The sequence below is a fragment of the Emys orbicularis genome, chromosome 1 (genome assembly GCF_028017835.1).
Source record: "Emys orbicularis isolate rEmyOrb1 chromosome 1, rEmyOrb1.hap1, whole genome shotgun sequence".
NCBI classification, from domain to species: Eukaryota; Metazoa; Chordata; order Testudines; family Emydidae; genus Emys; species Emys orbicularis.
The window spans coordinates 234664982-234681435 of record NC_088683.1 but is presented as its reverse complement, the minus strand read 5'-3'; the positions used below and the strand labels follow the sequence as shown (position 1 = coordinate 234681435).

The 16454-nt window shown below is 39.9% G+C and overlaps 1 protein-coding gene across 2 annotated transcripts in view; it reads right to left on the bottom strand.

Moving 5' to 3' along the window:
* Positions 1-16454, bottom strand: part of MID1 (midline 1) — a 128294-nt gene that overhangs the window by 15282 nt on the left and 96558 nt on the right. For both annotated transcript variants that reach the window (XM_065416087.1, XM_065416096.1), the window contains exons 4-6: positions 14067-14215; positions 9246-9373; positions 5348-5491 (exon numbers count right to left, since the gene is read on the bottom strand). In XM_065416087.1, coding sequence (XP_065272159.1) covers positions 5348-5491; positions 9246-9373; positions 14067-14215 — 421 coding nt within the window. The remainder of the gene's footprint in view (positions 1-5347; positions 5492-9245; positions 9374-14066; positions 14216-16454) is intronic.

The window sequence follows — 16454 nt, the reverse complement described above, 5'->3', positions numbered from 1 at the left end:
TTCGGGGATCGATATATCGCGTCTTAACAAGACGCGATATATCGATCCCGGATAAATCGATTGCTACCCGCCGATACGGCAGGTAGTGAAGACGTACCCTTAGAGACAGAGCCATGAGTGCTGTTCAAAAACACATTGTGCTGCATACAGTGAAGATAGAGTTAAAAGCTGACCTTTACAGTAGTGTACTAAAGCAATTCCATGACCTTTACAGTAGTGTACTAAAGCAATTCTATGATGTTAAAAAAGTACTAGGTTTTTTACATGATTTATGTTTCACATGATTTAAAAGGAGTAAAAAAATTATACTGCAGGCAAAGCAACTAGTACAAGTACACAGTAATTATAAAAAGGCATTTACAGTATTTAGATTACAGATGATTAGCTACTTCTCAGAGATGCTAATGTGCAAACAGCTCCTCAGATAATATTAGCTTTGAGAATAACTACTGTAGTAAAAAGCTGCTTAATTTAAAGTTCTACACTGTTATAGAAACAGTGCTGCCAGGTCTTTGGTAGCCAAGCAATTTGGCCGCATTTGGAAATAATCTTTCCTGTATTAAATAGGGCCTGGATCAAATTTTAACCTCCACATTTATCAGTTAATAAAAGATATTATAATTTATTATGTTAGACACAAAATGCATCAGTAAAGCTTAGGTTTGTTTTTCTTGCTGAATTCATAATAACCTCTTAATAACATATGCTTTTGCTGAGGGAAATGTAGTAAAGACAGGAAAGTGCAGCAAATCTGGCTATGCAGTTCTAAGAAATGGATTCCAAAATAACAACTTACATAAGTAGAATGTGTGGGTACGTATCCAAAGTAATTCACATAGCCTCTGGGGAAAGAAGCATATTGGCCTGATACAGTACTCTAGCTACTTCCTCCTGACTAATTCATGGATAGAAATGGATAGACACTCTGCAGGAGGTAACCTGCAGTAACAGCAGCCATTGCATGCATTGTTTGGGGATGGGTGGGGAAGAAGTGAAGAATGCCTTTTACTATGCGGCAGTATGTAAATGCCACAAATATAGGGAAACCACCTTTTACTGGAACTCCATTATATTAAAATAGAATAATTTGTTTCAGTACATTGCAACGTGAAGACTGCAAACCCAACAACAGCGAACTTCCACTTATACTAAACTGTTCTGGGAAAAATAATTCACTGTAAGAGGGTTCCATTGAATATACCCTTTATTTCAAAATTCAAGAGGTTAACACTTCAGTATTTCAACTGCATTCTTGGAAAGTCAAATATAAAACCAGGAAGATTCAACTCCACTAAAGGACAAAGAGTATGATCTACATGAAGAAAAAAAAACCCACTCAAGAGCACTCTGGGTAAAAACAGGAGGCTCGTGGACAAATCTCTGAGTATGGTTAGAAGTTGGACCTAATCATGTTATAGAGGTTTACATCGAAGAAATCAGGGCAGGCTTGTAGGGATTCTCCCCTTGGAATTGGTATTTGCAAGAAGGAAATGGCATCTCCACTGTGAGGCACAGGACTTTATCTCGGAGAGAAAAAAGGAAGCTTTACAAGAAGTAAAACAATGTTTATACATTTTTTATGACTTAAAATAAAACTTTACAGTTGCATGGCTTACAGCTGAAAGTAAAATTAAAACAAACAGCCACCCATTTTTCACTCTTGAGAGAGACCTGAAGAAGCCATAAACATTTTGGGAAATCAGTTTCTTCAAAGAACACGGGACTGATTCTGATTTCCACCGGTATAAATCAAGAGAGGAAGTCCACTGAAGTCAATGGAGTTGCAATGATGTAAAACTGGTGAAACAGGATAATTAGGTCCAACATATTGCCACAACATATCTTCATTTGTTTGAAAAATATAAAACACATTTTATAAATAGCCCTCTGAAGATGTTTATTTGATTCATTAATTTTTATTTGATGCTTTAATGCTATTATGTATGGAAAACAGCAAGTGCGACAATTCAATTTCATAGCAAACACTGAGCATTTCACACTGCAATTCCAAAAAATTACCATATTACAACACCAAAACCCCATTAATACTTGTTTTGTAGATCAAAGCTCTCACCTCTACATGTGAGGCCTACAACATAGCCTTAAAAGGAGATACGTTGTTGTTTATTCACTAGTAAACAAGGAACAGAAAGCCTCAGATTACAAAGGTGCAGAAATTGCAATCACTTCTGCCGTCATTTACATTTGACATCAAACCCATCCCTAATGTTCTGCAGCTGACATGCTCTCTTTACCCCACAATATGCCTTCTGTCAGGCGTAATACCATGTATGAAAATGGGTCAGAGAATAAGCAGCACACTGCATGCATTGTTGCACAGTTCTGTCTGCTTGTTAGTGATTAATCAGAGAATCTTTTCTTTCTGTTGTCTGCCTTGCTCTAATTCCTTTGGAGTACTCTTAAGCCTTTATTGCATTAAATCCATCAGTTAACCAGGGTGTACAAGTGTATATTGAAGTTTACTTGGCCTTTCTACTCAGCTCTATTAAGAATTTAGAGGCTGTTGACAAGAATTAAGCGTACAAGTGAAATACTAAATGCAGGGTTCACTCAAGTATTTGACAAGCATGTGCTTTCAATATTCCAGCATTCCTATTTACAAAATGATGCTCTATCCTGTGATAGCACTCATCTTCAGACCACTTTGCAGACTCCAGCTAAGTAATCCTCAGACAAACCATTTAGAGGGGATAGTAAATGCTCACCCAATCTTAAAGACATAGGAACTAAGGTGGTGAGTGTGTGGTGCTTGACCATGGCCACAGGCATCAGTGCTAGAACCTGGATTAGATCTCAGGCTTCCAAGCCTGTGTTTAGACCACACCTCTTTCCCAGGTATTAAAAGCGGGACTTGCACTTAGACACAGTACTAACTTTCATCAAAGCATCTCAAAACATTTATGACTATTCATCCTCTCAATTCATCAGCCTGGTATTATTATTTCCATTATGCAGATGGGGAAAAATCACGGGACCCCACAAAGACAGTTAGGCACCTGTGATCCCTATAACATGGATGGGAAGAGATAGGTGCCTAAGAATGGGACACACAAAAGCCAGCATGTTAGGTGAGGAGCAGCCTACGCTAGCCAATGGGAGATGCCGATGACAGAGGTGTGTCCTATGCTCCACCCCTCTCACAGAGATTGATGCCTAAGTCCAGGCTGCAGGGAAGCAACTCTCTCTACTTGTGATCCACAGCCAGAACCCCCTTTCTTGGAGTCAGGCAGCTTAGGTGCCTGCCAGACTCCACACAAAACAGACGGGAAAAGAAAGACAAGGCCTCCCATATTCAGAGGTGAAAGTAAGCCGGTACTGTGTACCGGCAAGGGCCGGTACACCGTGCTGGACCAGACCGGCTTCCCCAGGCTGGAGCTTTAAAGGGCCCAGGGCTCCCTGCAGCAGCTGGAGCCTCCCGAGCCCTGGGGCTCCGGCAGCTGGGCTCGGGCAGCGCTTTAAAGGCCCCAGGGCTCCTGCCGCTGCGGGGAGCCCTTTAAAGCACCGCCCGAGCCCTGCCGCCTACCCTAGGGCTCAGGCAGCTGGGCTCGGGCGGTGCTTTAAAGGGCCCAGGGCTCCTGCCGCCTACCCTGGGGCCTTTAAATCTTGATTTAAAGGCCCCGCCTCTTCCAGTTGAGGTCACACCCCCACTCAGGACTTTGGCATACTGGTAAGTCCTTTAAGTTATGTTCACCGCTGTCTATATTACATTTAGCCGTGCAATTACGGTACTCACCTGGGATGTGGGGGACCCCAGTTCAATTTTCTATCCTGCCTGAAGGGGAGAAGGGATTCACTCTGGGGTCTCCCAGGTGAGTGCTCTAAACTCTGAACTATGGGTTATTCTGATGTGGGGCTTTCTCGGTCACTCTTGTTGAAGCCGTTCCATTCTGTATAAATAATTAAATATGCACTGGGCCAGAGAGAGAGAGAGAGAGAGAGAGAGAGAGAGACTGCCACTATAGTTCAGTGCCTAGGACACTCCATTGAAACGTGGGAGAACCCTGTTCACAGTCCTTCTCTTCAATAGACAGTAGGGAGCTTGAACCAGGATTTACCTCATCCTGGGCAAGTACCCGAATCACTGGACTACAGATATATGGCAGGCAGCTTCCTCTTCCAAAAATCTGGGCTTTAAGTACCTACGTTTCTTTGTGGATTTGGACCTATTTTAGTAATTTACAGTAATAAAAATTAGGGGGTTAATTACTGGTAGAATAGTTGCCTAGAAACAAATTAACCCATAAGGATCAACAAATTAAATTTGGTCTTTCATAAAACTCCTAGTATCAAGGCAAAGGAAAATGTTCTACTATAAGTTATATAGGACAATGCAAGGGTTAGTGTAATTATAAAAACTGAGTCAAATAAAATCACCACGTCAATAGTTTTTCCCACTGATGTGTACTCCCTTTGACTTTAATACACTGAGAGAAGCTTCACACTGAAATGAATCCCTACTTTCTGTAGCCCTACAGACAATGGAAGTTGGTAGGGAAAACCTTTATTTTTATCCCTAAGAGTAATTTTTTTTTCAAAAGAACCTAAGTCACTTAGGAGCATGGGTCTAACTGAAAGTCAATGAGACGTAGCCACTTTTGAAAGTAGGCTCCTTAGTCACATAGGTGCTTTTGAACATAAGCACTTGAATAGTCTTTGAGCAAATCTTACCTTCAAGCACATGAATAATCCCATTTAAATCAATAGCACTACTTGCTTAAAGTTAAGCACATACTTAACTGTTTTGGCAGATCAAGGGCTTAATCTAAAGAAATCAGATTTTCAAATGAGTACAGTTTTATTGGGTAATGAGTTCTTTTGAAATTCTCACCATAAGTGTTTCAATGGGAGCTATTGGGTGCTAAGTGTTTTAGAAAATCTGGCCCTGGCCCTGGCCCTGGCCATCTGGCTTTGCTTATACTGGCAATACCACTGCTCAGAATTTATAACTACAGTACATACATTTTAAACTCACTTAAAATCATAGAAATAGTCTAAAAAGTTATGAATACTGCTTAGCTCTTATGAGATGGATTGTATTTGTACCATTAGGAATCTATTATTGTTTTGTAAACTCCCACCCTACTACACTCCTAGCAAACGTACGCATATAAGAAATTCAAGCCACACAAGTTTTGAATTTGAAAATCCTTTCAAAATCATTATAGTCATTGGACTTTAAATATAGAAACAGAGCAATAAAAATGTATAGGAATTATGTTTTTTTCCCCTTTTCTTCTTGACTTCTGTATATTTTTGTATTTGAAGGCATGTAATTTGCTGAAACTCACAATTAAACAGAACAGAAAATTAGAAGATTTATACTTACTAACTACATTAGCTTGTCCAGTAAAGATGGTATATTGCAGCTCATATGAGACCACACTGAACTCATCATCTGACGTCCAGTGGACAGTGATTGTGTCGTAAGAAGCTGTACAGAGCTCTTCTCTAATGGTTGGAGGGTTAGGAGCTGTGAAAAACCAAGAACAACTGTTAAGGGAAGGAGCTGACTGACTTAGTAGGGTACTTTCCCTTTCACCTCTGAGATTAATGTGCAAATTTTAGATGGGATTTTATGGCCATATTGTACCACAGATTTTTAGGCAGAACTTAAAAATGTAGGGTTGGAAGGGCCCCCAGGATGCCAACTTCTTGCTAATGTCAATGGGAACTTCTTAAAAACAGATGATGTGGCCCTTAGATGGGTAGTTTAAAAATCAGTCTCCAGGAATTCCTGTCATAAAATTCCCACCCTCCCTGGGGGCAGATCTTAAAAATCCTTTCACATCTAAGTAGCTTTAATATGAATAGCCCCAATGAGGTCAGTGGTACTAATGACTCACAGAGAAGGTTGTACAAAAATGACCCAATTGCACGTGAATTAAAAGTAAAGGAAAAAAATGGACTACACATGTTTTTTGCTGGCATTTCTCAGACTGCCATGAGCACTTTAAAAAAATCACAATAGAAGAGTCTATTGTTCCTTTCTCAGCAACTTTATTTTAACATAACATTTTAAAATTGTATTTTGCTATTAAATATGTTTATATTTTAAAGCTTCTATTTTATTTATGTGTTATGCAAGGATTAAAGAGGTAGACTTTGTTCCAAACAGCATTTTTCATTTATGTAAAAGAGGCAACTGAGAGGAAATGCTCAAATGTGACCATGATTTGTGCTGCTCTAAATATTGTAGCACAGAAGCTTGTCAGCGCATTTTTTTCCAAACCGAGGAAACCTTGGGACATATGGGTATTAACAAAAAGGGATGAAAATAAGAACATTCATTCCAGAATGGGAATATAAGCAAAAGAAAAAGAAAACAATTCTCTGAAAGGGATATTGATGCAATTTAGATAGTGTATATTAACTGATGATATATTGTGAGAGAGTCTATTGCAGTGTTAATATAACAGGAGTACTTGTGGCACCTTAGAGACTAACGAATTTATTAGAGCATAAGCTTTCGTGGGCTACAACCCACTTCTTCGGATGCATATAGAGTGAACCATATATTGAGGAGATATATATACACACACATACAGAGAGCATGAACAGGTGGGAGTTGTCTTACCAACTCTGAGAGGCCAATTAAGTAAGAGAAAAAAAACTTTTGAAGTGATAATCAAGATGGCTCAGTACAGACAGTTTGATAAGAAGCAAGTGTGAAAATACTTACAAGGGGAGATAGATTCAATGTTCGTAATGGCTCAGCCATTCCCAATCCTACCCTGAGTTCTCTTTGAAATATTAGAGATTGACATTCATGGCTTTTAGAAATACCTGACTTTCTATCAGAATAACTTACTGGAGATGTTTTTTTAAACGCTGTTGTATCCTATTCTTCCTCCTCCATATAGTGCCATTCCTTCAGTTTAGAAAAATATGATTAAAAGGAAATAAACTGATCTTTGTATCTAGGCCGGGGATCCAATTTTGTGGGATTGTAATACACTGAAATGCTTGTGCTTTCGTTCTCTTACATGCCTAGTGCAATAGGATCCCAATCCCAGTTGAGGCTTCTAGGCAGTACCATAGCACAAATAATTAATAATAATTTAAGGGAAGATGATAGTTATTATAATTGATAGTTAAATGGTAACTATTATAAAACCTAAGGGAGGAGGAGCCTAAGAGATTGAGGCACCCAATTCCCATTGAATTTCAACAGGGATTGAGTGGCTAATTCCCTTCATCCCCTTTGAAAACACCAGTGTGAATTTTCTCTTTTTGTGCACACATAGGGGTTCCCACTGAAGCGTACAGATATTCATGCTCTAAAATCACAGAATAGAGGGAGGATTTGAGACAGAGTGGGAGGATTTTATCCGATGCACCTGCTATGTACCTAGACTTCCCTGAAACTAGAATATGGGTGATGTTTCCGGAGCATTATTTATTTCATGAACCAGCTAGACTACAATAGTATACATGGAATTCCTCAAGATGTGAGGGGAGTTCCTTGCCTGAAAGTGGCTTTCCACATCTTTCAAATAAATTTAGATGTCTGAATGCAAAATCCATCCTTGGACCTGTAGCCCCCAGGGCTTTTGGTCTATAAAGCAATGAAATAGATACATCTTTATAAGTTGCTTATTCACCAGTGGTAAATGTAATAGGGGCAATTTTCTTTAATTGGTAATCCAAGTACCAATTTATCTTAAAAAAATTAACTATTTCAGAACATCATGAATGAGGAAACACAATAGAATAGAAATTGTTTATAAAGGGCTAGAGACTGCAACATTTCATCATCATTGTGAATAGAACTTCATTTCACAAATAGCTCCATTGTTTTCAGTGAAACTCCTCATCAACTAAGATACTACTCAAAATGAGGAAAGGGAGTAAATTCTGGCCTTACAGGTTTCAAATTATAATACAGAATAGCCAAGTATATAGGATTACTGACGTATATATAATTTCTTTATTTTAATACTCATGTATGAGATACGAGAAATCTAGGTAGATTGAATTTTGTGCTCAGACACTTTGGATTTCCTGTTTGTATTTTGCAATTTGAGCCACACATTATTAGTATGAAAGACTAATCTGGTAAAGACATGGGTAGGTAGGCCATTCTTGACTGGATAGCCAAATAATGAAAATGTTAGATTAAAAATGTCTAGCTAAACAGACCTATTATGTTGTTTCCCCAAACCTGAGTGTGTGTCATTTCACAGAACTGTGCAGAAGGGACAAGAAGTCTGGTCTATTGTAGGATGAATTTGAGGAAGTGGGTAGTTGAATGCTGTCTAGAATTAATACTGGGGTGCCTTCTCTGGTGGCGTATGGCATGTCCTTGTGAAATCCCATCAAAACTGAGGCAAAATTTTTAAGTGCTCTTTGAACAATACTGTGTGTTTTTCATTTCCACATTCTCACTATTAGTGATGGCTGCTTATAGGCTGTCCAAAATTAGAGTCGCTGCCATGTTTTTTCTGTTTTCAATTAATTAACTGAAATGAATTGTTCTAATTCTGGCACCAAAAAGAGAACAGTCTTGATTTCAGCAATTTGTTTTTCTTTGTGAATTGCTTAACTATTCTGTGATTGTAGATTACACAATCTGTTTGGAAGGGCCCAATCCTGCAGATTTACTCAGGCAAAATTCCCATTTAACTTGATGGAATCTTTGAGAAAGTAAAAACTGTAGGATCAACCCATATAGCAGTGAAAAAAGATGCCACACATTATACACTGTCAGCTCCTTCAGGTACTTCATGGGTGAAGTGTACTGTATGTGTTGATACACAAAGACTTCTCTCATTGCTGATTCCTTAGTGCTGGTTATTAGAATTGCTTCTGGTTACTAATATATGGATAAACTGCCTTGAACAGCAACAGTAATCTGCCTTGAACACAAGGCAGTGCACAGCAGCACTGACCTAGGGGTAGAACAGGGAACAAATTAGGATTCTGAGCCAGGATTCAGTCCCTACTTCCCCATCGCTCCAACGTGGGGTGGGGTTGGGGGAATCAGTGCACATCATGTACTGGGCTCAACTTATTTTCCCCTCCATGTCCACTTAACTGAGCTGGCCAGAGCACTGGGCAGGGAGGAGGGGACAGAGGCAAGACTACACCTACTCCTCACTCTTGTCCCTCACTCCTTTCCCTTCCCCCGTGTTACAGGTAATCCATGCAGGGAGTCTAATGGGGATGGGACAGTGACAATCCTGGCCATACTATTTTACAAGTGAATTAATCGTTTAAAAAAATACCTGTAAGATAATCAAGGCATTCCAGCAATTTTTTCTCCCTGGTAAAATCAAGCGCAAAAGTATCGAAAGTATCATTGAGATTAATTTCAGGGATTAACACCTGGGAGGATGCAGTAGCCATGGAGACCCTATAATGGAAAAAACACAAGGATGCAGTAGCTTTCACATTCATCTCCTAATCATCAGAATCATCAACCCAAAATTGTCACATTTTTACAACCATTTTAAAAAACATATTGATTTAGTGCTCTATCCTGTAGTTCTTACTTCTGTAAGCAAAGTCTGCAGGGTCAGCCCATTACATGGCTGCCTCCCATTTTGCTATGTTGAACTTTTTTACTCTACAACGTTAACAAAATTATGATCAAACATCAATAGGTTTTAAAAAATAGAAAAGCAGGGTTTTTTCCTTCTCCTGTTGAACAAAATTCTTCTTAGAAATATTTTTTATTTGCGTCTGCTGTGTATTAAACAGCCCTGAACAGATGCTGTATCTCTCTCAACCACTGCCTTGTTAAGCAGCTTCCTGCTCCAGGCATTCCTTCGCACATCTGTCTCAAAAATTGTGGTTTTAGTTCAGACTGTCACATCTCCCCCAGTTGTTAAACAAGTTACATAATTTTTAGCTTCAAAAAGTGCAGAGTGAAAATTAAACAAACAGACGTCAGGATGTTTTATCTTGAAATGCTTAGCCTTTTTGTTGTAAAATGAACGTGCAGAATAATGTTTTTTCAAACCTGAAATGCTTTCTTGCCTAGCTCACATCAAAAATTGTATTTATTTTTCCAGTAAATGTCATGCATCTGTAGACAAGTTTTTTCAGGAAAATTAGGTCTAAGATAGATGCTGCATTTGGAACTTTTCAGGCGGATATCTCAAAGACATGTCAGCGGGAACCAGGAGTGTAAGTGGATTGTGATGTTTACAGAAAACTCAGGAGAGAATTCTCATCTATTTGAGCAAACAGATTCAGCTTCCTGCTATTACAGCAGGGAACAACTAATTGTGTCAATCTGGAGGCAGCAATACAACTTTCAATCAGTTGCATTTGTCTGTCATTCATGAGGCACAGATCAAAATATTTTCATTGCTCGGATGAACCCTTTTCCCAAAACAGAAAATTTCACTGCAGACCTGGCTCAAGAGATTAAAGTCTGACCTCCTATTCCTCAGAATTTTAATTTTCACGAATCCCTTTTGCTTCACATTCCCATTGTACTTTTCCAAAGAGTATGATTAAAAATGAGTTAGATCATCCATCTCACCAGGATTTTAAGAATGGTTTTCTGAAACTTTGCTGAATGAGGTTTCTCCTGTTCTATAATTGCAGTTAATCATCTTCATCATTGGTTCTGCTGAGACTGTGGCTGAAACTCAGGTAATTATGTCAGTGTGGATGAGGTCTATTGTAGGGACTGCACGTGAAAGTGTTGGCATACAGTGGGGAAGTTTCTTGCACTCTTCCCCATTTTCACTAAAGGGTCAATAACAATCTGGCCTTAACGTTTCTATCCCTAAAGGAAAAAAAGACTCATTGGTTTCTTTTGGACCTTATATTACATTACGGTTGCTCAAAATTTTTGTACCTGGCCTTCTGTACCAAAAGCCCCACACTGGGGTTGCTGGGAAGGACAGAGGTGCATTTGTGAACACAGCAACTGCTCCTGGGTGTCTCCACACACCCTATACGGAAAAGGTCTCTACCATGGCCCCGCATAGGCTGGACTAATGAAGGTATTACGCATGTAATGGAATCCATTTTAGGTGGATTTTGTGCCCCACAACCTAATGAGCAAATGGCATGCTGTAGACCTATGGCCTTCTGGTTCAGAAGTAGATTTCACTTCCCCCAGCTCTCCCTCCAGCTCTTCACTCATATAGCATCTGATTACTAAGGCTTTATGTAAAGAAAGTGGATTTCATTAACAGGATGAATAACCCACTAACTAAAAACTCCTGTGGTAAGCATGGTTTCCCACTGTGCCCACAGCAAAGAATTTTATACTGCATTCCCTTTGAAATATGTGCATGAAAAAATGCAGTGTACATAACTTTAAGAAATCAGTTTTAGCCCCTGGAGCTCAGGGCCCTGTAGAAGTGACTGCATGCATACTCTAGCAGCAAGCAACGTTTTACACATCACTAGAGCTGAGAGAATCATTTGTGGTGAATAATTTATTGAACAAATTTAGCCTCTTCCTCCACTTTGTAAATTGTCTGTGAGCAGTTTATGATTTTCTCAGATTTATTCTTATTTGAAATTATTCATTGGTCCGTAGAGCGTTCACAAGTAGAGCTGGCCTAAACTCAGATTTCTGGCTCATGAGAAATTTTAAAGTTTTGAAATGTGGTTTTGTTTTGATTCAGAAACCCATCCCTACATTTTCTTTTGGAAACACCGACACATGGTGTTTCTGAAACAAAATATACTCCCCAGAGTGACGGCTGCTGACTACAACTGACATTCTTGCTATTGCTATTAGCAGTGGTGAAACTCACAAGAATGTCAATTTCACTCAGCAGCTGCAAGGGTTCCCAGGATCTGTGGTTCCAGGGCAGCCTGCCATGTGGATTACTCTGGAGTCAGGGACCCCAGGCATTCCAGACTCCCAGGCTGGCTTGCTCCAGGATTGCCTATTCAGAAACTGAGCAACACAGGGACTCAGTTGGCAAGGGAGTCTGGAAGCCTTTGGGTCCCCAGCCCAGGAGCAGTCTACATGATGGGCCTGCCACAGAGCCATGGTCCCTGGAAGCCTGGGGTCCCCGGCCCTGGAGCAGTCTGCATCAGGGGTCTCCCCAGCAGCCAATCAGGCAAGCTGGCAGGGAACCAGGCAGGGTTCCACTGGAACACTGACTATGATTTGGTGAAATTTCACAAGTAATTTCAGGTTTGATGAACTGGCATTTTCCAATGAAAATGTTTTGTGAGAAGATTTCCAACCAGCTCTATTCACGAACATTTTGTCATAGGTACAGGTCTATAATATGCAAGAAGCATTGATTAATTTTGACTGCACACACCTGTCACATGGTGTTATTACTGTTCTCTGACTAGATGAGTGAAATCCCTTCAATCATGGGTCTGGTGCAAATATATTAATGTTCAAAATGGATTTTCTGTGAATATTCTAACACTCACTGAAAATGTATTGTATCTGCAAATATTTCTGCCCAAAGATTAATTCTCTAGAATATTGAGAAGTAGACAAATTCCCACACATTTACTCATGTTGAATTGTACTTTACTACATGAGTGGTCCCATTAACTTCAAAAGGACTGCTCATGGAGTAAAATACAATTCACCATAAGTAAAGGTGACAGAAACTGGTCTATAAAGTAAACACCAAAAGTGGGTCTAACACAGCCAAATCAAATTTAGGTTCCATGGCTGAGAATTCTATTACACATGGTAAAATTTACACATGGTGTATAGATCCATTGATGTCAATGGGACTAACTCAGAATATGTAAAGTTAAGGACATGTAATAGTCTTTGTAGGATCTGGGCTTAATTTTTTACTCAGGAATAAACTGACATTCCAAATCTACTCCCAACACTCCAGTGTATGCCACTGGTTTATATCAGAGATGAAGGAAAGAAAGCTCTGAGGGATAAAGGAATTGTTTTGGGATTTCAGTCACCTGCAGAGGGTGTCTCAAAGAGGTAGAGTAAAAAATAAAATAAAGAACAACACAGATCCTTATGACTTAGACTAGGCCAGCACTTAGACTAGCTGTATGTGAAGACAAAGTGACCCCATACCCCCCAAAAAACCAAACAAAAAACAGTTGGACCAAGATGTAAATATTAGTAGAAAGACAAGCTCCAAATAGCAGCTCCACTTCTTTTTTTGTTATACTGTAGACTCCATATTATCATAGATACAGCTACTTTGCTTCCCCCCCCCATCTCAATAGAATATCGACACCTAATTAGACATTTTCATGGGAACATGTAGATTTTAATGAAATTCCAGCAGAATCCAGGCAGGGTTCCACTGAACATCTGTCTCCTCTACTGCCCTCTCACCCATGGAGCTCCTTGGCTGGCTGCCCAGGAGCCCAGTCTGCAAGGCTTGTGGCCCTTCAGCAGCCCAAGCTTCTGCTTCTCGTGGCATGCCTGGCAGGCTACTAGGAAGCCAGGAGCCTGAAGCCTGATGAGCCCTGACTCCTGAGCTCACAGGCTTCCTGTTCCTTGGCAGCCTGGGTTTCCAGGCTCCCCAGCCTTCAGCAGCTCAAAAGCCCTGGGAATGCTGGTTCCCAGGTTCCCCAAGTTATCTGGCTCCCAGGCTGAAAGCTGCCTGGTTCCTCACCTGGTGGGCCGCTGGGTTTTTTGGCAGCTTAGGGAGCCTCAGAAACAGTTTGAAATTTCGATCCTTCAGGAAAGTTCATTTTTCATTCCACTTTGGATTTTTTTTCTTTTAAATTTGCAATTTCCCATAGAACGGGGAATAACACTTTCTGGCCAGCTCTAATTATAAGTGTATTTATAGCCAAACTACCAATTAGTATTTATCAGTCTCCATGTATAACTATGCCACCTTCTTCATCTATGGATGATGAAACAATACCTAAAACAGTTCCATCCTCATGTGTCTTTCCTTTTTTAAATAGATGTTTTGATTCAATATTATAGAAAGGCCCTTGACATTTCAAGGCAATACCAATGTTCATTAGTGTAGAATAAAGCAATTCAACCCCCCTTTATTCTTTGAAGGCACCTACAGCAAGACAAGAGGGCAATCATAACCAATCAACCACCCTAACTGTAAGCTCTTGCATCTGCCAGGAGGAAATTCCCTAGCAGTCCATGCCTTTACCTCTCAGTGATATTTTTAGCCGTCTGCAGGAAGCGCGCATGATCATTCTCCTTCAGAGACTGTTCGGCCTGAGAGATGAGAGACGTAGAGCGTTCAATGCACTGTTTGCAGTTTGCAATCTGCTGAGCCAGTTTTCTCAGTCTCACCACCTTGAACAAAAACATAAGAAAATAGTCATATCCACATGCTCACAAATCACATTAGCGTTTACACTTTGTGCTCATGGTCATAGTGCAAATGGGGTGTTAACATCAGTGGCTTAACTGAGGAGAAAGAGCCTCTTTTCAACCTGCTTTACTCATAGGCCACATCAGCCAAGTAAAAGCTATGGGCTATTTTACAAGAGGACTGATTTGTTCTTTCTACCTCAACTTTTTCCACACTGGAAACAACAGAGGGGAGCCAAAACAAGCACAGCTAGCCAATTTTCCTTCAGCAAGAACGTCATTTCCTGGCACTTTTTGCTTACATGATAACTAAAAGGTATTTTGATAACCATTTCCCTGAAGTCATGAAAAATGTGTTAAGAGCAGTTTACAAAATTCATTACTTTTCGTTTAGTCCCGAATTGGTATACACAAAAATGACCTGAAAACAAAACTTGACTAAGGGGGTTGGTTCATGTTCACTAACAATAAATAAATGTTCATTCTTTTTATTTTATTATATGTTTGTTCAGATCCTAACCTGTTGTGTGGAATGAATTTGGCTACTCAGAAGCACCGCTATAAAGGGAGAATTGATTGTGCTTCTCCTATACGTAGCAAGGAAATATCCAGTCAGGAAATCCACACGAGATATGACATTGTCCTGGAAAGTACCATTAGCTGGAAGGCTAGGGAGGGGACCAATCAATCTGCCTTTTAGAGACAATGTTGGCTCCTGATGCCTCTTAGTTCCTGAAAGCTCTGGGAATCCTTCCTATTTCTATAAAATCATCATCACCACCATCACATAGTTCCAACAGGAGGGGAAAAAAGGAAGGAAATGTAATAACTTTGGACCTCAGAAGGACATTAAGCCCTGGCTATGTATAAAATCAGGAAATTAATGATTAAGTGGATTAGCAGAAAGATCATAATTGTATACTAAAGTTAACACAAACTCTAAGAGTCTCATTAATTAAATAATAAACATTGTAGTTGCTCGTTCTGCTGCCAGATAATTGACTGCAGTGGGAGTTATGCATCCTGAGTGGAGGTGAGGGTACATATTAATTTGTTTTAGGACAACTGAGTCCACAAGCAAAAATAAAATATTCCTTTTAGGAATTTTTTTTAAAAAGGTCAATGTTGAACAAGGCTGAAAATCTTTAACATTGATGTTTTCCCACAAAATACAAGCAATGAATGAAGATAATTTGCTACAGAAACGTACAAATTGTGAAGATGTTCATGTTCTGGCTGGTTCCTAATGTGATCTACTGCTACAGCATATTCACAGTGGTTGGCTGCTACTATTGTTGAGTATTCGAATGAAACAAACATTTGTTACCTGCTCTTCAAAGAAAAAAGATCATAATATACTTTCAGCATAATTCACTATGGTAGATTATATCAAAACAGCATCTCCCCGCCCTCACAAAACATTAAGGACTAGATTGCACAACCATTACTCACATTGGTGAGCACTTACTCACAAGAGGAGTCCCACTGAAGCCAGTAGGTAACTCATGTGCGGAAAGGGGCACAATCCAGCCCTCATTTAATTGATCGTTTCTCATGAACACGCTGTACGGGGGTAGGTAGATAGCTAGGAAAGGAGCCATTGGTTTAGATACTGTACATATGTTGGGGATTGTTCTGTGCAGAGCAAGACATGCTCTATGTGTGCGTTCATGAAGAGACAGCTTTTCGGCATATACTGCCCTAGGCAGTGACATGTTCACTGCCTGAACATGCAAGTTTTGTTCAACACTTTACTGTGGTATTCATTAACAAACCAAGTAATTAACTGAACAAATGTTACACAATGCACTTTAGGCACCAGAGGACACTTTCCTGGTTGGCAGGCCCAACGTCTGAACTAGTATTTTTCAGCTTCTTTATATAAACAATAGATGATAAATCTGGAAAGGAAGAACCTCCCTTCCCCTATTGCAGGAATGTCCTCTATACTTAACACATCTCATCTGTTTGACATTTAAATGCCTAATTCAGTTAAGTACACTTCACGTGATTACACAAGTATACAACAGTGCATTAAGGGCTAGCTGTTGCACATAGCCACAGTCCCATGTCAGAGCCCTCATCCTTAGAACAGCTGGAGCTCCAGTCTGGAGTCCATAGTTCTCTTGCCACAGTCACAGGCCAAAGGGGAGTTTGGCAGTATTGTGCCTCCTAGATCTCCTATGTGGAATAGCTGATGATAAAGAGGGTGCAACATGCA